General features: G+C 38.0%; 2 protein-coding genes across 5 annotated transcripts in view; one reads left to right on the forward strand and one right to left on the reverse strand.

Annotated features, from left to right (window-relative positions):
* ABCC2 (ATP binding cassette subfamily C member 2) overlaps window positions 1–1,559 on the forward strand; it is a 71,605-nt gene extending 70,046 nt beyond the window's left edge. Inside the window, exon 32 of the mRNA XM_031956244.1 lies at window positions 58–1,559. Coding sequence (XP_031812104.1) covers window positions 58–184 — 127 coding nt within the window. The 3' untranslated portion in view covers window positions 185–1,559. The remainder of the gene's footprint in view (window positions 1–57) is intronic.
* A 3,982-nt stretch (window positions 1,560–5,541) lies between these two features.
* DNMBP (dynamin binding protein) overlaps window positions 5,542–24,763 on the reverse strand; it is a 115,924-nt gene continuing 96,702 nt past the window's right edge. For 2 of the 4 annotated variants that reach the window (XM_031956246.1, XM_031956247.1), the window contains 11 exons: window positions 21,184–21,331; window positions 19,443–19,460; window positions 19,090–19,289; window positions 18,465–18,595; window positions 17,502–17,606; window positions 16,999–17,127; window positions 16,092–16,424; window positions 15,415–15,594; window positions 11,505–11,703; window positions 7,735–8,300; window positions 5,542–7,448 (listed from right to left, as the gene is read on the reverse strand). In XM_031956246.1, coding sequence (XP_031812106.1) covers window positions 7,263–7,448; window positions 7,735–8,300; window positions 11,505–11,703; window positions 15,415–15,594; window positions 16,092–16,424; window positions 16,999–17,127; window positions 17,502–17,606; window positions 18,465–18,595; window positions 19,090–19,289; window positions 19,443–19,460; window positions 21,184–21,331 — 2,195 coding nt within the window. In that variant the 3' untranslated portion in view covers window positions 5,542–7,262. The remainder of the gene's footprint in view (window positions 7,449–7,734; window positions 8,301–11,504; window positions 11,704–15,414; window positions 15,595–16,091; window positions 16,425–16,998; window positions 17,128–17,501; window positions 17,607–18,464; window positions 18,596–19,089; window positions 19,290–19,442; window positions 19,461–21,183; window positions 21,332–24,763) is intronic. The other 2 variants (XM_031956245.1, XM_023494699.2) reach the window with 1 other exon arrangement.

Below are 24,763 nucleotides of genomic sequence, written 5' to 3' on the forward strand. Positions count from 1 at the left end.
AGGTTGACTACTTTTTAACTCCTGAGACTTAACACTTCCTTTCTGTCTTGATTGCAGGATTATAGTATTGGATAGTGGGAAGATTATAGAATATGACAGTCCTGAAAAACTGCTCCAGAGGTCTGGCCCCTTTTACTTCATGGCCAAAGACGCTGGCATTGAAAGTTTGAACACATCACTCTAGCCACATCCAAAGGCTACTGACACACAAAGCCTGATGTAAATAAATAAAACTACACAAAGGAACTGACTTCTGAGCTGGACCATCTGGATCTTCATAATCACTGAGTGATAATGTGCCCACAGGACTGAGGCAGTGAAATCCATACGTTCCATCCTGGTCCTTCTGTGTTGGTTTTCTTTGAGTTCCAAAACATAAGGGAGTAGAGGTGATGGCACCTGCGATAGGAGAATGCTGAGTAACATTCTGAGGACAGTGCCTGGCAAGTAGTAGGTATTTAATAAATGCTCCTGATTAAAGGAGTTTGGGCATTCTTGTTTTATGAATGTTAAATATTTTGAGGGCCCATCAATCACCTATTAGTATGGGATGTGCCTCTGACCCAATTTATGCCTTAAAAAAAAGGCAGATGATAATTGCAAATAAACAATTGCTATCTTATTGCTTGCCTTCTCAATGGATGGGAGATTTCGGAACCCTAAATTTAAAAAAACTTGTCAAAAAATTTTATATGTAATTGTACATATAGTTTTTGCATGTGATTTATATGTGATGTCCATTAAATACAATTTTAAACAAATTTTAATGTACAAAATACAATTTTAAACAATTAAAGAGGCAGATGCTTCTATCTCCCTATGTTCATAGAATAGGGCAAGTGAAAGGACAAATATGAAACATTTGGCTCCTTGTTCCCAAGAAGAGAAGAACAAATGGGCACTAAAGATGGCTGCAGCCAAATGAAATTTGCTTCAGTGCTCCAACTATGCCCATGTCACCATCAAGAAGTCTGCCACCTGCAGCCAGCCATATCATGACAATTCTTGAGCGTCAGTGTCTTCACATCTATGGACTCCCCAAGCTCAATGTATGATAGTACTTTCCTGCGTATACTGTCTGGTCCCAGTAAGGTGTTGAAGAGCCTGGTGGGAGGCCCAAAAAGATCAGCCGCCCTCACCCCACTTCAAATATTTTGGCCCGAGACCTTCAAAGGAAAATAAGAAGCAGGTTTAACTTAAAGAGAGTAGAACAAAAACAATAACTAGAACAATGCAAAAGAGATTTCAAAATGCAAATTTATCAGATGTCAACTGCAAAAACTGCTGCTGAGTAATTTTTTTAGTTGTATTTAAATTTTGCCTTTTGACAAAGCAAAAATGAAAACTAAAAAAGCAACTGAAAGCCTACTACCATCACTGTCTCTATCTCAGCCTCTTAATAATTATATCAATTATCAAGTTTCTCTTCCCTACTCTTTTTATATTCTATCTCCAAATTCCCTCCAAAAATTTCACTCGCCACACCAAGGAGTCCTTGGAATTGAGCTGATGAACCTAAGAAAGGGTCTGCATTCCCACCATTTCCACCAGTACTTTTATTAGCTGCCTCTATTTTCCTCATCTCCTAAGCTCTACACCCCTTCTACAAGTTCCCTAAACTCCTACCTCCCCCACAAAGAAACCAGCCGATAAAAAGCACTTTCCTCACACAATCACCCATGAAATAGGAGGGTGCAGGGAAAATACGAGGGTGGTCTTGGAGTCAGGAGCCATGGGTGTGAGCCCCGCCTTTGGCACTAGTCATGGGCAAGTCCCATGGTTTCAGCTTCGAACATTGAAATGAGCCAGTTACTCACCCTTCCCAGCAATGGATTGAGATACATTCGGAACCAACAAAGGGACACAGAACTGTGATGTCCGGAGCCAGCTTGAAGACAAAACACTCCCATCAACAAATGTCTGACTGACCTGCCTCTTCCACCTGCTGCTCTCTAATCCCCAAACCCCACCAGCAAAACAACTGTGGGCCATATGCCACCCTTCTGGCAATCTGGGGCGCCTATTCATCCTTCTCAGGATGAGGCTCCTACGTGAATGTAATAAAGCATATGAGAATACTAAGGAAACCATAAATTTAACAAAGTATTTAAAAAACACATTCAAGAGACCTCACATTAAAAGCCCTTGGACTAGATGAACTAGGTTTGTATTATGCTCTATAGTAATTAAAATACTGTAAATGTTTAGTAAAAGTCAAACAGAAAACTTTGTGAAATGCAATCTTATTTTAGAAATAACATGCTCTATGGGCAGGCTACAAATAGAGGCAATCGTGGGTAAGTATGGTGGATAGAGCGCTGGGGTTTGGGGTCAGAAGATCTGAGTTCAAATCTTACCTCAAATGCATACTAGCTCTGTGATTTGGTTTCTCCAACAGTTAAATAGGGATTGGTTGGCTGTCTTTCGTTCTCAAAAAGAACCAAAATGACATCACTGAAGTTAAGAGTCGAGTTATAGTGTGACCGTCTGTAGCCGATCAGACCAGTACAAGCTCGAGATGCTCTGCCACAGGTCAGACACAAACAGTGCTATGAATATTTGGGTTAGACTCTCTAATTTTGCCCATCTCACATTTTTTCTGAATGAATTCAATTTTGCTTTGCTCACAGAATACGGCCCCTTCTCTGATGAGGGCTCGCCATACCAGGTGATCCCGTGCTAGTCTCCCATGTCACACAATCAATTCTAAAGTTCTTGAAAGAGACCTGGACCATGTTCTTGTATCACTTTTTCTGACCACCTTGTGAGCGCTTGCCCTGTGAGTTCTCCATAAAATAATCTTTTTGGCAAGCATACATTTGTCATTTGAACAATGGCCAGCCCAATGGCGTGCACTCTCTGCAGCACTTACAACACTTGGCAGTTTGGTTTGCGAAAGGACCCCAATGTCTGGTGTCTTATGCTGCCAGGTGATCTTCAGAATCTTCCTAAGGCAATTCACATAGAAGCGATTCAGTTTCCTGGCACGGTACTGGTACGGTCCAGGTTTCGCAGGCAGACAGCAAGGAGGTCTCAGCACGAGGCTCTGTAGGTAGTCAAATAGTTCTCCGCCCACACTTTCCCTTGAAACCTCTCAAACTCTGGGCTATCTGTGGCAATGCATGCGTCAACCTCGTGATCAGTGTGGACATCCCTGGAACGTATACTGCCAAGGTAGGTGAACTTACAGCATTCAAAACTTCTCCATTTGCTATAACCAATGGCTGCACATATGGATGGTGTGGTGTTGGCTGATGGAAAACACCTGTTTTCTTGGTGTTAACTATTAGACTAAAATGAACACAAACAACAGAGAATCAATCCATTCTTTGTTGCATCTCATCTGCATAATCGTGCACCAATACTCCCTACACTTTAACTTTTCAAATTGAAGAATTTACCACCAGTGCAGTAGCTGACTGCTTCGCTGTCAGCTGAAGGCTTCGGACATCATGACTGGAAACATCATGCTAAAAAGCATGGGAGCAAGCACACAGCCTAGTTTCACTCCACTATTGACTGGGAAAGCTCCACAGTATTCCAGATAACACTTGACTTCCCAGAACTGTTCTGGAGATCTGTAAAGTACATAGTCCCCAGCAGACTCTATGGAAATGTTAACTATCTTATTATTCTTATTAGACATGACTAAGGTAGGCTGGGATAGGGCAGAGGTTGCTTTAAGATACACAGGACATTTGGACAGTGCTCCTTTACATCTCTCCTGTGGTTCTGAAGTCAATCTTCTAGGTGAGTGAGACCTGGGATTGGATTTAGAGCAGGATCACCCCTTACAAGTTGGCCCTCCCTCCTCATTTGACAGTTGAACAAACTAAGGCTCAAGCGGATTAGGGAACCTGCCCATGGTACAAAGTGGAAGCTAGGACCAGATCCTCAACTCTTAGTCAGCCATCTCTCCTCTGGATCATGCTATGCTGCCTCTGTACCTAAGGGACTACAGAGATACCCGATTCATGCAGCCAGTCAGGAGATCCTAACCACCCACCTGGAGAACTAAAACCAACTTAGGAAGCATCTTCCCTTTCCTCCCCACCTGCTTCCCAACATTCTCTTCTGAACAGCCCTTCTTTTTGCTTTTCTAATTTTTGTTCTCTCCTTCCTGTAGGTGAACACCAAGGGACTGCCTTTGGTCCTCTGGCTTGACATTCTGCTCTTTCCTTGACTGAGTTTAGCAGCTCCCACGGCTTGACTGTAGTTTCTAGCCAAGACTCCCAAACTTCAAGTCTCCTCTCATCGGGGATTCTGACCTTTGATTTCCAAATAGCCACACAACTTCTCCACAATTAAGTACATAATCTTTCCACAAATTGGTTCCTCCTCTCAGTGATCCTATCTTTGTTCAGGGACACTGCCATTCTTTGAGTCATCTAGGCAAGGAAATCTGGGGGTTTTGCCTCTTGCTCTTCAATGCCGACATCCTTTTTTTCTTCAAGTCTCTAAGATCTGCTCTTTCTTCTTTGACTTCACTGTCTCTACTGGCCAGGTTTTCAAAGATGTCTTGATCTCCCTGCCTCCAAGATACATGGCTTCCATCATGCTAAATACGCTGCTGTCTTGTTGAAGGACAGACACTCCTTGGCTAAATTCTTACAGGATTTAACATATTCCCTATTTGCCCGAGATCTTTTTTCTTTCACCAGATATGCCTTAATCAAGATCACTGCTTTAAAACTGTTCCCTGAACTGCCATGTGCAAACATGTTTGTGGCAGCCCTTTTCATAGTGGCAAAAAACTGGAAACTGAGTCAATGCCCATCAGTTGGAGAATGGCTGAATAAGTTATGGTATATGAATGTTATGGAATATTATTGTTCTATAAGAAATGATCAGCAGGATGATTTCAGAGAGGTCTGGAGAGACCTACATGAACTAAACCAGGAGATCATTAAACATGACAATAAGATTACACAACGATCAATTCTGATAGACATGACTCTTCAATGAGATGATTCAGGCCAGTTCCAAAAGACTTGTGATTGAGCCATCCACATCCAGACAGAGATTATGGGGACCAAGTATGGATCACAACATAGTATTTTCATCTTTTTTGTTGTTTGCTTGGTTTTTTTTTCCCTCTTATTTTTTTTCTTTAGATCTGATTTTTCTTGTGCAGCGTGATAATTGTGAAAATATACATGTTTAATCTATATTGAATTGTTTGCTGTCTAGGGCAGGAAGGAAACAAGGAGGGAGGGAGAAAAATATGGAATACAAGGTTTTTCAAGGGTGAATGTTGAAAACTATTTTTGCATATATCTTGAAAAAAATACATAAATATATATAAGAAGATATTTTAAAAAAAAACTTCCCTATAACTCAGAGACTTTTTACTCAATCTATTATGTACAAGTTAAACCATGTTACAAGTGTCTCAAATAATGAACTGAGTATTCCTTGAAATAAAACTTGGTTATCTTTTGACCACATCATACATAAATTTATGCTGCAATAAAGATGAGTATTGACCTACATTTTCTGGGACAGAAATTCCCATTATGTTAAGTTTAAGGAAACAAAGGATCCTGAAGAAAGCATTTTTTTATTTAATAAAGTTGCTTATTTCTATGAAATTTATTGTGAAAATGTCCAACGACCAAAAACATATTGGATAAAAGATAAAATGTGCCAAGGGTCTTTCACTTTTTAAAAAAAAATTTATTTACAAAAAGGACTAATTTAGTATCCACAACTCTAAAAATGACTCACAGTCCAAGAGTAAAGGAGAAAACCTCTTTCTCTCCCCTAATAAGAGCAGCAGACATCTCCCAGTGCTGGGAGGGAAAGGGCAAGTTGTTATTTTCCTAATTCCTTCAAGGATGGCTTGATTTTGAGGAGCAGAAGTTGAAAGGGGAGGTCCAGAGAGACCATTCCTTTGAATACTAATCATAAGTGGTTCCAGGATGGCAAAGTTCTTGTAAACAAACAGGATCATGCCTGGGGGTGAGGAACAGCTCTGTAATATGTTTTAGTGGAAAATGACCCTGACATGAATGTAGGTTGGGGATTATGTTCTGAGCTGATAGAAAATAAGAAGCAGATAGAGCTTGTTTTGACAATCCTGTGTCTATGATATAGACATACACACAATTCCATTGTTACTTTGATTACATGGCCCTATTCTCCTCCTCCAGCTACAGTTCACCTCAGAGAACTCCCTAATGATTCTAGGAAATCCTAGTCTAACAAGAGAAGGAGAATACCATCCCAGCATCCAGGGATATTCTGGAAAAGGGAGGCCTCGCTGCACTGAGGAGGGTAAAACATCCCCAGAAATATTCCAATGCTGGTTTGGCCCAAGCATCCCAACCTATCTCTAAAGCTGTCTACAGAATGGCTGCAACTCTAGCCCTACTGGCTTGGGGCTGTGGAGCCACCCAGAGAGAGGCTATGTGATAATATTGTTCACATTTAGTGTAATAATAAAAAAGGGTCATTTCCACTTGGGTGAGCTATAATGGGAAGAACTATTTTATGCCCCAAGACAGGAGAAAGAATTCATTCAGTTGAAGGGCTCTTAGCACCTTAGAAGGAGTAAAGAAAAAGCTGATATTTTACATACCAGAAGCAGGGAAGGGAGAAACATGTTAACAAAAGGATTGTTAGTATCTGGGAACTTTTTCAAGTTGGGGATATGCATTTGTGTATTGAAGACTGGTGGTATTCAAGGGGGCTTACAATCATTAGGTCTGTTAGGTCCAACAATATCACTGCCATATGTAAAGATCCAACCAGAAGCACAGTCTGAACGGGTCACAGGTCAGGCCACAACTCAAATAACCATCCCCTTTCACTTGATCCAAATCAGCATCTCATCACTCGATCCTGGGGCTGTGTGCAAGCTCAAACCAAGCTATAGCATAGCAAGCTGTGTCAGTCACCTCTAAAACCCTGAGGCTAAGGCACCATCACTTTGATATGCAGGAACACTAGTTTTCTGGTTGTAAATATTCTTTCTCTATGTGGATTCCAGGCCTTGTGATGTCTGGTCTACCTCTAAGTTTGGGAGTCCATTTTTCTACTAATTCTAATGAGCAGCAGCATTCATAATTCCATTGCAGTCAACAAGGTTTCTGTCTTGTACTCTGCCATTCCGAGGTTAAACAGTGCAGACGACCCCTCTATATCAGAGACAGGTGGTGTGAGGCCCCTTTTTTCTCTCTCTTTTCTTCAGTGGGCTCCTTTCTAGAACCCCTCCTGTCAAGTGGAAACAAAAGCAGGACTGAACAGGAAGCAGTGTAGATTCAGGTGTACTCAGTTTTTCGGATGTAATTGGATGGAACATAGCCTCTCTTCCCATTCAGTTCAGCTAACCACCATTCTTTGTTTCCTGTAACATCTTTGAACTCAAGGATCCTGAGTTTCTGGTTAGCCAATACACTCAATTCATTTGGGCTCCGGGCCTTGAAAGTGTAGACAGCAAAATAAACCTGTATGAGAGAAAAGAATGAGTTAGAAATAGAGCATCTGCAACCAAGATTCAGTCTTAGGGCCTTAAGCCTGGAAAATCTTCAGTCAACACAGTTATTGGGTGGCCACAGTGCTCCCACAGAAAGTTCCCAAAGTGGCTCTTTAAGGATGAATTACAGAGAGTGCTCAAGGACCAGATTCTCTCTTTATGCCCTCACATGAACAACCCAAAGGAGAAAGCAATTCTCATCTTGATCATCTTCTATCTCTTAATGGTAAATAAGAAGTTCTGTGGGTAGCCCTCACCTGATTGCCTGATGCCTCAATGCTTTCCAGCTCTTCGTTTTGATCTTCCACTGGGGGCAGCATCTTTGAATATCCCTTTAAGAGGTCTCCCCCTTGCCTAGGCTGCCCATTGCGTCGTGATACTACTTGGCTAACTACTTCAGGATGACTGGAGTGACGGTAGCCCTTCACAGCAGGAGTCGGTTGGTCAAAATCTCTGGCTAAATCTACTAAGTCCACAGTATTCAAGGACCTGGTTTGGGAAGGAGAGTCTTTGTCTAGGAGGAATCCAGAAGGACTTTCCTCAGCAACAACTGAGTTCAAAGAAGTATGGACGTTCTCCTGGCCTGACTGATGCCACAAGGAAGAGTTCTGAGCAGGCTGCTGGAGTGGTCCTGTTGTGAATTCTGCCGCTACATTTCCAGGATTTATGGACAAGGCAGTGTTGCTATTCTGTCGGGGGAATTTGGGGGATGAATTGCTGTGCTCTGATTCATTGGAGGAATGGCTTCCAACAGAAACATCTGAATGGCTCCGACGTGGGTTGTAGGGCTTCAAGAAGGAGCTGTACACAAAGCCTTTGGTGACTGTAGTAAATAAAGACAAAGGTCAGCAGTTTTCAAGGCAGCAAAGAAATAAAAGAGTGAACCAAATATTGCACCTAAAGTCAAGAAGAAGACCGGAGTTCAAATTATGCCTCTAATGACTGGCTGTGAGATCAATGGCAAGTTGCTTAATCTCTCTACATCTCAAGTTTCCTCATCTGTAAAATGGGGATAATTTGTAGTACATCTGTAGTACCTATTTTATAGGACTGCTATACTGTCTCAATGAAAAAATGTATATCTAAACCTTTTTGTAAAGTGATTTTTTAAACTCTTCAAGCAGTAATAATAATATCTACCAATCAATGTCTGAGGCTGATTTTCTGACTACAAGTCCTACCCTCTCCCCACTTAACACAAAGGGCACTTCACCAATGCTTATTAGAGGGTCCCCAACCCCACCTCCTGCCTGACTCTGTGCCAAAATGAGTAACATCCCTCAGAAGCTTCTCCTTTCACTTTTGGACTCTTCTAATTGGTAGAAGTTCTTTCTAGACTGTGCAAAATATGTCTGACGAGAAGTCCCATTCCACGCTTCTAGCTTTGCCTTTGAAGATTTATGTATTCAATCTACTTCTGCTTTCATAGGGCTACCATTCAAATATATCAAGACAGAAATAATATCACCTAAGTCTTCTCTTAGTTGGACTGTAAGGAAAGCTGAACACCACAGAATTTATGCTTTTGATGTGATTCTGGAGACAAGAGTCTCTTAGACAGCAAAGAGATCAAATCAGTCAATATGTAAAGAAATTAAGTCAGGCTATTAACTGGAAGGTCTCATACTGAAGCTGAAGTTTAAATGACTTTGGCACATAATAAGATAAGAGTCAATGGAAAAAACTCTGATAATGGGAAAGATTGAAGGCAAAAGAAGAAGGGGACAGAAGAGTACAAGATGGCTAGGTGGTACCATGGAAACATGCATGAGAGCAGGTTTTGGGAGAGTGGTGGAAGATAGTGGGCCTGGCGGGGCATGATCCATGGGGTTACACAAAGTTGGATGGCACTGAATGACAGAACAAAAAAAAACAGTCTTGCAGTTTGGTCAGATAATTTTCTTGCCGTGGTTTCATGCCCCTCAACACTGGTCACCTTCTGGAAGTGCTCCAGCTCATCAAGGCCCTCTTAACACAGGCTGTTCAGAACACTCTCTGAGGGGTGTGATTCTCTCTAACTCAGGGGGAACTTCCTCTTTCAAGTATACTTCAACAACACAGCAACATCATCCAGAGGATACTGAGTTTAAATCAAATAAAACCTCTAGAATTTTCTTTGCAGCAAATGTTTTCTGACCATGTTTTTCTCCTACTGTACTTTTGGAATTGGTTTTTATAACTCAACTAGACTATATTTACCAACTAGTCTATCATGTACTCCAAATTTCTATCTCCAAGGTTATTGAGTCAAGAAATATGTTCCAATGGAAAGCACATAAGTGTGAAAGTCAGCAAAGGCACCATGTAAGTCCTTTTACCTCAGTGGACATAATTAGGGCACTTAATCTTTAGTATATATATATATATAACCTCTCTGGCAATCCAGGGAAGACAAAACCTGTCTCAGATGAATGCTTTTAAATGCTTAAAATAAAACAGGATTAGAAAGAAAACCAATTTTATTGAAATATTTTTTTTTTCATCTCAGTGTTCTCTAAAGTTCCTATCTTAAAATCCTATGATTTGATGTCTGGCTGAAATCCCAACAAATTGTATTTGCAGGGTTTCTCCGATCCCCTAGTCCAATAATGACCACTCATACCTACTGTAAATATGCCACTCCTAGAACACTATAATGTGAAGAGAATGTTCATTCAAGGTTTCCTCTATAAACTCCCCTCTGCTAAGTGCTCAAGGTACAAAAATATAAAATGATAGTCTTTGCCCCTGAGGAGCTAACATTCTTCTTGGGGGAATCGATATCTGTACAGAGAATTAGATAGAGAAATGTACAGCTGAAGTAAGTAGGGAATAACCTGGCAGACAAGATCCGGACAGAAATCCCTGGGGAAATCTGACACTGGAAAAAACAATTTTAGCTGAGGAAGACAAAGCCTCTAAAAAGTAGAGAAGAGGAAGGAATGCATTTCAAGCATGAAGGGAAAGTCTACAAGTTCATGAATGTAGGATATGATATGTCAAATTCAGGGATGCACTAGTAACTAGGAAAAGAGAGCTGGGAGACAGACTATAGAAGGCCATAAATGACAAGCTAAAGAGACTTCATTTTATCTTAACAGCAACAGGAAAGCACAGGAAAGTGACAAAATTAGCCCTTAGAAGGATTATTTTGATAGCTGTGTGAAATGTAAACTGGAGAGGGGAGAATACTAGAAGCAAAGGAGACCAATACAACTATAAGAACAGTTCAGGTGAGAGGTGACAGGTACTTGAATTAGGATGCAGCTGTAAATAGAAAGAAGGAGACAGAGGTAAAAAAGTTGGATATGGTGAGTGGAGGGATTTAGAAGTTTGGATAACAAGAATACAATGAACAGAAACAGGGATGTTTTGGGGGAAAATGTTTAGGAAAGAAAATGATCAGTTCAGTTTTGTATATGTTGTTACACTTGAACTGTCAGTGAGAATTTTAAGTGGATATATTTAAGAGTTGGAAATGTGGGGGAGGTTAAGACAATATATAGATTTAGGGATCATCTTCAGAGAGGTGATAATAGCATTCATAAGATGGTGCAGATATCTACTTTTACAGAAGAGGAAATGAGGATCAGAGAAGGGAAGTAATTTTCTCAATAAGTAACCACAGCACCTAGGACTGGAACTTATTTTACCTCAAATTCTCTTTCCACTATAATGTGCTGCTTTTCAAAAGGCTTAAGTCATGCCAAGAAGGAGTTAAGTTAGCTATTAAAGGTCAGATTTTATTGGTTATAAGTTTTACTGATATTTTACCAAATATATTTCTAAGATAAGCTACAGTCTCCTTTGAAGATCTACAAGAAATGGATAGTCATCTTCGTGTATAGTATTACCTAAAGGAAAAGAATAAATCAAATAATGTCTTGACATTTGTCTTGACAAATGTCTTTTCAGACATTTGATTCAATGAGGCAGGGATCAAAAGATAGTCTGGTATATTTCTAGAATGGACCAAATTCACAAGTAACTCACAATACTATTTGTCCTTGCTGACCAGCTAGCCCCAAATGCCCTCCCAAATACTTACCTCCATTGTCAATCAGCCATCGATTCTGACTGCCCATGGGGTCTTTCTTTTTGATCACACCCACGAGGTCTCCCTCTAGGAGGGACACATCAAGGTCTTGGGCAGCATTGAAGTTCCGCTCTGCTTGGAAGAGTTTCTCAGGGGGATATCTTGCTAGCAGAGCAGCACGGAGTTCATCAGATTGCAGCATGTAGCTTGGCTGAAAAGCAACGCACAAAAGGACAACTGATTAAAAATGGCTCCTCATGATATGACCTTGGGCGAGAAGAAACCAGCCCTTGTGAGTACAGAAGCAGTAGCACAGGGGATGCTGCTGGCTGTGGACACTTGCAGGAGGCGGGGAGCTCTTGGTTTGGGGTTCCTGGGCAGAGGAGAGAGCTGAGGTGAAGCCAAAGGCACCATTTCCCCAAATGATGATTAAAGGTGATTACACTAATAGTTCTTATTAAAAAAAAAAAAAAAATTTAAATGGCAAAGAAGAAAGAACCCCATCATAGAAACGTACTATGGGAACAGGGAAAACCAGGGTTCATCTTCAGAGGAGGACACTTCAGTAAAATTAAAAAAAAAAAAAAAAAAAAAAAAAAAAAAAAAAGCTTCTATCCCAGAGTTCCATGAAATGGGTCCTTGCCCAGAGAACATTTATAGAAAAACTCAAAAAAGAATTTTAAAATCAAATGAGAGGTATTGAAGAAAACTAAAAAATTCAAGAAGATTATGAAAAAAAAAAAATTAACCTCTAGAAAAAGAGGTACAGAGGCTCAAAAATGAAAATTAACTCTTTGAAAATTAGAATCGGGCAAAGGGAAGGAAGCCAATGAAGCCATAAGAGACCAAGAAATAACAAAAGAGATTATAAAGAATTTGAAAATAGAACAGAATGTGAAACATCTTATAAGAAAAACAACAGATCTAGATTAACATATCAAGAAGATAAAATACAAGAATAATTGGATTGCCAGAAAGTTGTGACCAAAAAAAAATGAATTTTGACACAATAATGCAAGAAATAATCCAAGAGTCTTGGAGTGATAGAACATGAGGGGAAAGTAGAAATTAAAAAAAAAAAATTACTGATCACCCACCTCAAAAATGATCCTTTGTGGAAAACACACAGGAATATTATTGCCAAATTTTGAAACCCCCAAATCAAAGTGAAAATTTTGCAAGAAACAAGAAAAAAAGACAATTCAAATATGCTGGAGCTACAATTAGAATTGTACAAGACTTATCAGCAACTACAATTAAAGACCACTGGAATTATATCTACCATCAATCAAAAGAACTAGGCCTGTGGCCAAAAATACCATATCTAACAAAATTATATGTAATTCTGAATGAGAAAAAAATGGACATTCAACAAACTTGCAGATTTTCAGGACTTTTAATCAACCAAACTCAAACTTAACAGAAATTTTAATATATAAGAGCCAATATCAAAGATCAATTTTAAGGAACTCAGCATGGGCAAACTGTTTAAACATGGACAAATTGTTAATGGTTTTTTTTTTTTTTAAACACAGGAAATGTTAAAAATTATATTATATGTTTAAGATTCACATCAACAATTGGATAATCTCAAAAAAAAAACTGGCAGAGTTAAGGTAAAAATTGTAATCATGTTATACAAATGAGGTGCAGAGGAAGAATAGACACAGAAGCATTAGAGGTAAGAGGAGGGCTCATAGTTCTGAAAACCCACTCACATTGAGAATGGGTTCAATAGGCAACACTACATATATATTATGAGGCTATAGCACCCTCCAAAATCTATAAAGAAATAAGGGACGGGGAGGAATGGGTGGATGGGAAAGCAAAGGGTGAGGGAAAAAGATGAGGGAGGAATCTCTGAATAGAGGAGGTTAAGTAATAGCAAGGCAAGTTATGATATAGAATTAAAGCAAAGAATCAGCAGGGATAGGAAAGACGTGTATGTGAGTGTGTGTATGTATTTATATATCTACATATATAATCTATATATCTATATCTATACATATATAGATATAGATATATAGATATGTAGATCTTTTTTTAACTGTAGCTTGCTTGGGAGGATGGAAGGGAGAAAAAAAAAATAAAGTATATAAGGTGCACAGCAGAGAACCAAAGAATAATTTAGAAGAAAGTAATGGATATTCATAAATATAATTTCTTTTACATATATATATATTTTTTTCTTGATCTAATAATTTGCTGTTACATTAAAAAAAAAAAAAGGGGGGGGGGCCCTTATGCTGATTTGTAAATAGTTCCAATGTTCTTATGATGGAAAGAGCCATCTGTACCCAGAGAGAGAGGGTCATGGGGACTAAGTGTGGATCACAAAATAGTATTTTCATTTTTTTTGGTTATTTGCTTCCATTTTGTTTTCTTTCTCATTCTTGTTCCTTTTGGATCTGATTTTTATTGTGCAACATGATAAAAATGGAAATATGTATAAAAGAATCACACATGTTTAATATATATTGGATTGCTTGCCATGTGGGAGAGAGAAAAAAAATTTGGAACACAAAAGTTTTGCAAGGGTGAATGGTGAAAACTGTCTCTATGTTTTGTTTTGTTTTTGCTGAGGCAGTTGGGGTTGAGTGACTTGCCCAGGGTCACACAGCCAGGAAGCATTAAGTGTCTGAGATCAAATTTGAACTCAAGTCCTCCTGACTTCAGGACTGGTGCTCTATCTACTGCGCCACCTGGCTGCCTGCCCATCTATGTTTTGAAAATAAAAAGCTTTAAAAAAAAAAAAAAAAAAAAAAAAAGGAATGGCAAAAATTTCCTCTCTTTTAAAATATAAGGCCTAGGTAGATAGAGCACCAGGGTTCAAGCCAGTTCAAATCCAGCTCCAAACATTTTCTAGCTGTGCTACTCTGAGAAGTCATGTCATTTGTTTGCCTCATTTTCCTCATCTGTAAAAATGGGGATCAGAATAGCAGCTCCCTCTCAGAGTTGTTGTGAGGATCAAACCAGATCATAATTATCAAGTACTTAGCACAGAGTCTGGCAAACAGTAAAATCTACATAAATGTTAGCTATTATCATTAAGATTACTTGGCCTTATTATAGGTACAGGTCAAGATCTTTTGTGTTTAATGCTTTGCTAGTTGGGTTAAAAAAATTTAATCATTTTACCTCTCTATATATAATTTGGTGGCCTAAAAGTAGGTATTTAAAGCACATGAATAAATGGGGAAATGAGTTAATAACCTGTATATTAATGCAATGGGATATTCTTGTGATATAAGAAAATCAAATATGAAGAATTTAGGGGAGGAAAAGGATGAACAGCTGAATGAATTAAATAAAGTAGGAAACCATACTTAATGATTACAATTACGTAAATGAAAAGAACATTCAACCAAAGCCAAATACCATGTCACTGCAATGACCATTCTTGACCTTAAAGAAGGAATGCACACCTCTCTTCTTTGAGGAAGGAAGAAGTGAGGGACATTGCACAAGCTGTTACATATGATCAACTGATCATATGTAACAAACCAACTGGTTTGGCTGTTTTTCCTTTGTTTTGGGGAAAAGCTCATTAGGTTTGTGTAGGGATCAGGTTGATATAAAAACAAAAGGAATTAATAAAAAGCTAATTAAAAGAAAAATACCAAAAGTTGGAAATTTTTAAAAAGTTATTTCTTTCACTGTACAGATATTTTATAATCTCAATAAGGAATTAGTTCCCTTCTAATTATCAAGATCAAGTCCAAAGCATGCTTTTCACAGAAATGAACAGCATTAAATACATTCTATCAACATATTCATCAATCCAGGCATCTTTAATAGAAATGAGACAAGAATCAAAGAATTCTTATTTTCCATATGCTACAAAATTCACTCTCATGAACTCTCTATAAATTCTATTTCTTACCACACTGGGTTGGGTACACAAACTTCATCTTGTACTCACCAAACCTTGAAGAGGCTTCCGAGATGACTGGCGCTCCATGGTTTTTCTCTCAAAGGGCTTTTTGGTGGCTGGAAGAGACTCTGGGAAGAAAGTGAAGACTTGGAGCTGCTGAAGAACTCGGCTGTGCTCTTCATGGAAGATAGCGATGAGGTTTCCCTCTTTGTCAGCCACTTTCAGCAGCTAGAAGCCACAAGAGGAGAGCAAGGATGAGGCTGGGAAAGCAGAGGGAGAAAGAGCCAGGCTCCCTTTGAGAGCTGCTGTCATGGGCCTGTGGCGCTCTGACAGAGAGGGGCTTCTCGGTAGAGCCACGGCCCACCCAGTGGCCTCTTGGCAGGTGTTTCCAAAAAGCCAAGACGAGTCCCGTGGGAAGTACCAAGCTTCCCACAACAAGAGGCCTTCAAGGGCAGGGATGGCTTGGGCTTAGAGAAGCAGCAAGCTCCGAGGCTTCAGTCCTCACGGAATAAGAAAAACTTCCAAAGTGGGCACCACTTTGGCAGCCATGAAGGAAGATCAGGAATACAAACTGCAGCCAGACTCGCCCAGGGGCAGGTCTCACTGCTGGGATCTCCCAGTATCACCACACAGCCCTACCCCACCCCTGCCCCCTGCCCCAACTCTGAGAAAGAAGTTGCCTACACCCCCCCCCTCCATTCTTCCCTCCTGCCCTGGTCACTCACTGTGAGAAGCGGCTGCAGCTCCTGCAAGGCCCGGTGCACAAAGTCACAGTGTGCCTCAGCATAGCCATGGATGCAGTTGGAGAACAGGCCCTGGGCATAATGTCTGAATTTAGGGAGCTCGTCCAACAGCTGGGCGTTTAAGGCCTCGTAGTTGTTACGGGCACACTGCAGCTCTTCCAGCGTCTTCTTGTCCTTCAACTTCTCGGCTCGTTCCGTGCAGTTGCAGAAGTCCAGCAGCTTGTCGAAGCGCTTCTGCACCAGCTTGTGGGGTCCGGTGAACATGCTCAGAAGCTGGTTCAGGGGTGAGATGACAAGTCGCTCTGTCCTTTCTTTCTGTGGGGAAGAGAAAGGAACATTGTTTGGACAAAGCATTTGGTCTGCTGGAACTGTAATCCCAGCCTAATTTTGTCAAAGATGACACTCTCGGCCCACATTCACTATTTGTTCTAATGCCGGAACATAGACACATTTGTAAGGATTCATTCCAGGATAAAATTCATCCAAAGCACTACATTTTAAATTTCTATCTATTCACCTATCCAATCTGGTAACACTCACCAATATGCAAACAACTGTGTTTAATAAGTTATGTTAATTAGATTTCTATTTGAGGTTTCACCAATTAATATAACTTGATGATTAATGCCCAAGTATAGACCTAAAAATATTAATATTCAAATTGCAAATTAGGTTTGATTGACTTAATTTTGTATGACTTGAATTTAAATTTAACTTAGCACATCACGTTCCATAACCAAAACCCTGATATTAGCACAACTCAAGAGCCTATGAGTAATTCCTATATATTCACATTTCTAGAACTTTTTTCAGTACATGGATATCAAAGATAGTTATGAATAGGAAGGAGGCCAACATGTAAGAAATAGTACCAGAGGAAGAAACTTACAAAATCCGTGAAGAGTTGGTCACTGATATAACGATGTACTTTCTCAAACTGTTCCAAGTCTCCATTTCCCTTCTCCATACACACATCCCACATGCTCATGGCAGCCAGAACTTTCATACATGCTGATTCCTGGAGTAAGAACCATAGCAAATGCCTATAAGCAAGGCAGACTACTGCAGCTCAAAGGAGACTAAATTTAAAGTCAGAAAAATTGGATTCATCTTTTAGCTCTACTATTCACTATCTGTACAACTTTGTTACTTAACCTCCCTAGGCCTCAGTTTCTTAATCTGTAAAATAGGGAAATTGAGTTGGTCTGTATTCAAGGTTTATGAAACATCCTCAAAATTAAAGGCTGCCCTCCTTTCTTTAATAACTTGTTAACAACTCCTACAGGGATGGAGAAAAATACTTATAAGGGAGATTTATTGCTTTGAAAACAAAATGTACTAACAGATTCAAGTAAGTATGTAATACATAAATATGGCGAGTTATTTACTGACACGAATGTGTTGAAGGTAGAGGGAAAGGTCTCGGATAAAAGACTTAATAAGTCTTTCTTGCATTCTGAAGTTCTTCTCAGTTTCTTCAAAAGCTTCATCTCTTATCTGTACAAGACAAACAAAAAAGACATGCCTTTTCTTTCTGTCCACAATCAAGGCACAATGCCCAATTAAAACCTTTTCATTTCAATTGGCTCCCAATTTCCAATGGACCAAAACTAATTTTCTACATCTATCTTTCCAAGCCATATATAATTCAGGTCTCTACCTATCCAAATGCATTTCCCACTTTCACAAAATACTATTGTGGTCTGATCAGGTTGCTCATTATTGTCCCTGGCACAGGGTACAGTCAATTCTAACCTCTATGCTCTCCTTCTTATTCCCTTAATCTGCAAAGCTCTTCCCTCTTCACTGACTTAATTCCTTTATGTCATTTAAAGATCATCTCAAATCTCATTTCTTCCATGAAGTTTTCCCTGAATCTCCAGCATTCATTGTCTTCCAGTGAACTATGAGAACTCATAAAACACATTAATTAGGTACATAAGTTATATTTTGTTCTCATTTTTTAATATATATTTGTCTGTTCTTTATAAGTTCCTTGAATGTATTCCTAGTTATGTATTCAAAGAGTAAATTAATACACAGAGCCAGTGGCTTCAGGTTCCTAGTGGCATATTACAACAATTGACAAAGGAAGAAACAGACTTTTTGGAATGAACAGTTATCTCATGGTGGGAATAGAGGGAAGGTAGCAAATCCCTGGGGATTAGTGAAGAAATGTGTCCCTAAATTATAGTGTACAGTCTAAGAGACAAATAAGACTCTACTCCTGAGAAAACTGCTTTTTCTTCTATTCAAATTCATGTGCAGAACTCGTGAATGGATAGCTACACCTGCTAATCATGAACAAATACATCAATTTTCTCTTAAGTAGTCCAGGATATTCTAGGATCATACCTGAGGAGCAAAACCAGTGAGGTGCTTTAGGTGACTGCTTACTCTGTTGGATTTCTTAATGATGGAGTGGATATTAAGTTTAGAGATTTTCTCCATTAGGCTGTCTTCATCTCCTTTACGGTACTTAAGGACTAAAGTGCAAAACTCAAATTAGTAACTGAACAAGTACTCTCTAAAACACTGATGGGGATTAAAGGATTTGGCTCTAAAATTAGGATTTAATAGCAAAATAAGACCTAATATACCTCGCTGAAGAAAGAGAAGGATACCGACTATACCTATGTATGTAAAAATTATAACAAAATCTCTAAAAATATACAACAGGAATAAAAGAGCTCAGAAAAAAAGATGGAAACAAGACTACTTTTGTTATTATCTTGTTAAAGTTACATAGTTAAATAACTGAAGTTAACAGCTATAATATGACTTCATTTATGTATTTATGTATCTTAATGTTGGTTTTTATTTGTAGTTTAGTTTAAAATAACAATTTATAAAAATTACATCCCCATACAATTCCACCACTCTGTTTTAATTTCCAAATATCTTTTTTGCTAACCCTCTCATCCAAGGGCTTTTCTTCTCATAACCTTCTTTTCTAAGAATTTTTCCATGCCAATCTTACCTAAATCCTTTCGACGTTTATATTCATTGATATTGACGTTGATTTCTTTGACAGCAAAGACAGCATTGGTTAAAGGAGCTTTGTCAGGGTGAGATTCTGGGGTGGAATTCAGGAGCTCCATTAGCAGCAGTGGGTAACGCATAACTCTCTGCACTGGTTTGATGAGGAAGGAGCCCAAGTTAATGTAGTTTGTGCAACCCCTATAGGAGAAGATAAAGATATTTTAACAATCATCACAACTTTTGGGTCATTTATATGCAAAACATAATTTATGTTTTTATAAAAGATTATATGGGGAGAAAAAAAATCAATGGAAAAATGAACAGACTGAAAATAAGAAACAGGGAACTTACCATTCACTGTACAGGGTCCTATAAGATAGAGAATATTTAAAAAAAAAAAAAAAATAAGACAACTTGTTAGAGGTTTTTCATATTAATCTCAAGGCATGGATATTTACTCATTACACCAAATCACATAGGAAAAAAGGAAACTGGAAGTTCCTGCCTTATCTAGACTACTTGAAAGAAGAGATAAACCTCATAATTGAAAGTATTCTTTTACTCAGGTGTCTGGCTATTGTACTTAAAACAAGGCTTGGACATGGGATTTAGTATTTGAGAAAGATTTATATCTCTCCCACATGTGCAAAAATGTTTGTGGCAGCCCTTTATGTAGTGGGAAGAAACTGGAAACTGAGTGGATGCCCATCAATTAGAGAATGGCTGAATAAATTATTGTATATGAATGTTATGGAATATTATTGTTTTTTAAGAAACGATCAGCAAGATGATTTTGGAGAGGCCTGGAGACACTTAAATGAAGTGATGTTCTAAGTGAAGTGAGCAGAACCGGGAGATCATTATACACGGCAACAACAAGATTATATAATGATCAAGTCTGATGGACGTGGCTGTCTTCAACAATGAGATCATTCAAACCAGTTCCAATGATCTTGTAATGAAGAGAGCCATCTATACCCAGAGAGAGGACTGAGGGAACTGAGTGTGGTTCATAATATAGCATTTTCATTCTTTTTGTTATTGTTTGCATCTTATTTTGCTTCTCTTTTTTTTTCTTGTGTGGTGCGATAATTATATAAATATGTATACATATATTGGATTTAACATATATTTCTACCCATATTTAACATATATTGGACTACTTGCCATCTAGGGGAGAGCAGGGGTAAAATTGGAACACAGGGTTTTGCAAGGACTAATGCTGAAGAATTGTCCACACATATGTTTTGAAAAATAAAATGCTTTAATAAAAATAAATAAAGGATTTATATCCCTGTCCTCCCCCGCCCCAAATGATTGGTTTGGCCAATGGTAGTTTCTCAAATGTTAATAGGGAAAGTGAAAAATCCAATTTCATACTGTGTGTGTGTGTGTGTGTGTGTGTGAAGAATCTGTGATTAAATATATCTTATTATTTGCATCTTCCCTTAAAGAGGTAGAACTGTTATATCTAGGGAAATGTGGCTTGGTGATCTGCCAACAGTAACAGCACTTGGTCTTTGTCCCTATCCTGGAATTATTTACTTGGAACAAGTTCTCTTGATGCTTTTTAGGGAAAGTTTTGGGTCACCTAGAACCCAATGACCTAGAAATGTTAACTCAACATTTATAGAACTTCCAAACTTAAATTAATTCAAAAAAGTCAAAAAGAATAGGAATTTCAACTGAAGTCCCTATAAGTAAATCTAAAAAATTATGTCTAATAAGATGAAGATGTTTAATTAAAAACAAAAGATTTATCCCTTCTTTCAATCTTCTCCTTCCTTCCCTGTCTTGTGTTACCTTCCCCAAATCAATAAATAATAACAGCCTTTCCAACCTTGAGTTGGTAAGTAGTAAAATCTTAAGTTCACTTTTGGTCACCAGAAAGTTGAAATGGTTCCACAGTCATCCCGGGATTTTAGGCTTGGGCTATTTAAACCCCTTCCAGTTTCATAACTTGATGATTCAAAAACATCTGTTTGACATATTAGGCTGAATTCTGAAACAGGACAGAGTTAAGAGGAAGCAAGAGTGGAAAGAGAAAAAGAGCAGAGACTGAGAAAGGGACAAAAAAAATCAAAGTTCCTACTTAAGGTTTTCCAAGTATTCTAGAAGATGCTTCTGGATCTTCTCCTCTTTCTCATATATCTCCAGCAGTGCAATGGCCTCATCATGATTCTGGCAGTAAACTTTGTATACTCCTTCAAGCTCATCCCGATGCTCTAAAAATACTGGTCCTTTAAAACAGACAGGAATATTAAGTAATCCAATAGCTTCCTTCTCCTTGATCAAATTCACTTTGAGATACTTAAGATATCTCAAAGCACTGTACTAGAATTCTAAGGTATTATATAAGCAGGCATTTAGTTAAAAGTTGGTATTTTTCCTTTATTACCAAGTTCATTACTAGTTTACTACTAATTAAAAGAGTAAGAATATTGAAAAAAATTAAAGTGAGGTATGTTACTTTTAAAAGAAAAACACTGAAAACTACATTAGAAAGAAATTCTCACCCTACATCTGTTTTTATTTTTCATTAAATATTAAATAAACTTTTAAAGCCTAACAATTTCCCTCACTGACTAGGGAGTACTGAGAACATCGAGGCCATCAGATGGAAATTCTCAATTCCCTTTGGCCAGTCTGCTAAAGTTCTCAACGCTTTTGCCCATCTTTTTCTTTACCCTCCATTCTCAAAAACAGATGGCTCTCTTCTTTGCCAAGATAAACTACTCTTTTAATACCTCAATCTCATTCCAATGTCTAAGATCTTGACCCATAAAACATCTTCCCTGTCCCTCTCCCTCACACACACACAACACACTCCCATGCATGTCACCCTTAGCTAAAACAAAACAAAACATCACTAGAATCTCCTACTATGCAATTTCCACCATTCCTTGCACAAATTTCTTGCATGAATGATTCCACAGCAATATTTCTTCAGCATTCACTGACTCCTTTGGCTTCTTTTCCCACAATTTTAATAACTATTATTTCTAAAGGAAGTGCTAACAACTTCCCTTTTATATCAATCCAATGCCCTGTTCTCAATCTTCATTTTTCTTGACTTGCCTACATTTGAAATCACTAGACCAGCGTTTACTTTTCAAAATATCTAACAAGTTTCTCAAATCCTACAAAACTATTCTTTACCTGCTCCTTTTCTGTCTACTTCATTGGCACTCTGAACTATTCAAAGAGGGAATATTAGTTTCTCCAAGACAAATTTCCTTAGCCTTTAGTTCTCTCCATACTTACTCCCTCAAAAAGCTTATTTTCTCCCAATGGTACAATTTTTTCCTTTATAATAATGACTCCAAGAAATTACTTTGCCTCTACATTACCATATGTCTTCAGTCTTTTAATTTCAAATAAAAATTTTTTTTGGCAAAGTATTTAGAGTTAAGCGACTTGCCTAAGGTCACACAGCTAGTAAATGTTAAGTGTCTGAGGCTGGATTTGAACTCAGGTCCTCCTGACTTCAGGGCCAATTTTCTTCCCACTATGCCAACCAGCTGCCCCTAATTTCAACTCTTTTAAGGATATTTCTGCTTTGATTTTCAACCAATTAACATTGTTTTAAAAAGTTTATTTGTTGCCTTACTTAAGATATTAATCATTTCCCTTTATGAAACCTCTTCTCATCAAATCCTTTCTTGTAACAACAACAAAAATTTTAAAATAATAAACACACTAAATAATCAAATCTGACAGGAAACAGCACCTTCTATATCCATCATACTCTACTGAAAAATCTAATTCATATATCTCTGTAAATGGTACAATCACTTCCCAAGGTACCAAAGTATAGTTTCAAGAATCATCTTTGCTTTTCCCCTCAACTTTATCCTATAATCCTTTAGCACTGTCTCAAAGAGTCTTCCTCCTCTCCATTCCTATTGCCACCATTCTAATTCAGGCTTTAACACCTCATTTTTCTTTACTGAAAAAGTCTCTTAATGGGTCTCTTTGACAGCAATCTTTCCAAACTAACTTGGATAATGCTGCCTGTGTAATCTTCCTAAAACAAAGTACTGCATGTCATATTATTCAAAAAAGACATTCAAAGCATTTAGCAAGTTGCCAAGCTAGTTTTCTAACCTTATTGTAGATTATTTCCCTTCAAACACTCTTCTATTTAATCTGTCAAGCACAATATACCATCTCTTGTCTCTCTACCTTTGCAGATTATCTTTCATTTCTGGAATTTACTCTGTCTTTACTTTTCCCTCTTGAAACTTCTAGTTTCCTTCAGAGCTCAGTTCAAATACCCCTTCCTATATGAGTCCTTTCCTAATTCCTCTGATAAGTCCTTCATCTTCAACTAACCTTTTATGTATTTTACATGTATTTATATGTACATATGTGATCTCTTCCTATAGAATATAAGCTCCTTCGTGGCTCTCTTCAACAGTGAGATGATTCAAACCAATTCCTATTGTTTAGTAATGAAGAGAGCCATCTACAGCCAGACAGAGAAGCATGGGAACAGAGTATGGGATAGCATTCTCACTCTCTCTGTTGTTATTTGCTTGCAATTTGTTTTCTTTCTCAGTTTTTCTTTTTCTTCCTTCTTTCTTTCCCTCTTTTTTCTTATGCAGCAAGACAACTGTATAAATACGTACACATATATTGGCTCTAACATGTATTTCAATATATTTAACATGTATTGGACTACCTGCCAGCTAGGGGGAGGGAGTGGGGGGAAAGTTATGCAACATAACAAAAAGCTATGCAAGGGTCAATGTTGGAAAAAATTACCCATGTATATGTTTTGTAAATAAAAAGCTTTAATAATAATAATTTAAAAAAAAAAAAAAAGAATATAAGCTCCTTGAAGGCAGGACTTGTTTTTGTCTTTGTATTTCCAGCACTAGCACAAAGACTGGAATATAAACAAATGATTGCTAACTGAATAAAAAAGTTACAATGGTCTCTTAATGCCCGTGAATCAAATCTAAACTTCTTTGCCTGTCTTTTTTTAAGTCCCTCCAAAATGTGATCATTTATCCTATCCCTATTTTCCACTACTCCAATATTCTCTGCTCCAAACAGGTTCGTTTTCTAATTGTTTCTCACTGAATAAATATCCTTTCTGTTCTTTAAAGTCCATCTCCCCTTATTTCCATGTGACCTTTATAGACCACACTTATAGGTCCTTTCTCTAAATTCTGTTATCATGAAAAGTGTTTTATGTTTCAACTACATTTGACTAAATGTCTTAAATATTCTGTAATAAATATCTAAAGAAAAGAACCAATGTGTTCAAAAATTGTAGCCTCTTTTTGTGAAGACAAGGAATTGGAAACTGAGGGAAATGGTTGATTAAGTTGTGGTATATAAACGTAATAGAAGACTATTATTCTAAAAGAAATGATGAATAGGCAGATTTCAGAAAAACCTGGAAAGATTTATATGAACTGATGCTGAGTGAAGGGAGCAGAACCAAGAGAACATTATACACAGTAATAGCAATACTGTGTGATGATCAACTATGATAGACTCAAATCTTCTCAAAAAAAATTCCAGTAGACTTGCGATGGAAAATGCATCCACATCCAAAAAAAGAGCTACAGAAATTGAATGCAGATCAAAGCATACTATTTTCACTTTTTTTTTTCTTTCTTGTGGTTTTTCTCTTTTGTTCCAATTCTTCTTTTACAACA

This window comes from Sarcophilus harrisii, chromosome 2, assembly GCF_902635505.1.
Source record: "Sarcophilus harrisii chromosome 2, mSarHar1.11, whole genome shotgun sequence".
In the NCBI taxonomy this organism is placed as follows: domain Eukaryota; kingdom Metazoa; phylum Chordata; class Mammalia; order Dasyuromorphia; family Dasyuridae; genus Sarcophilus; species Sarcophilus harrisii.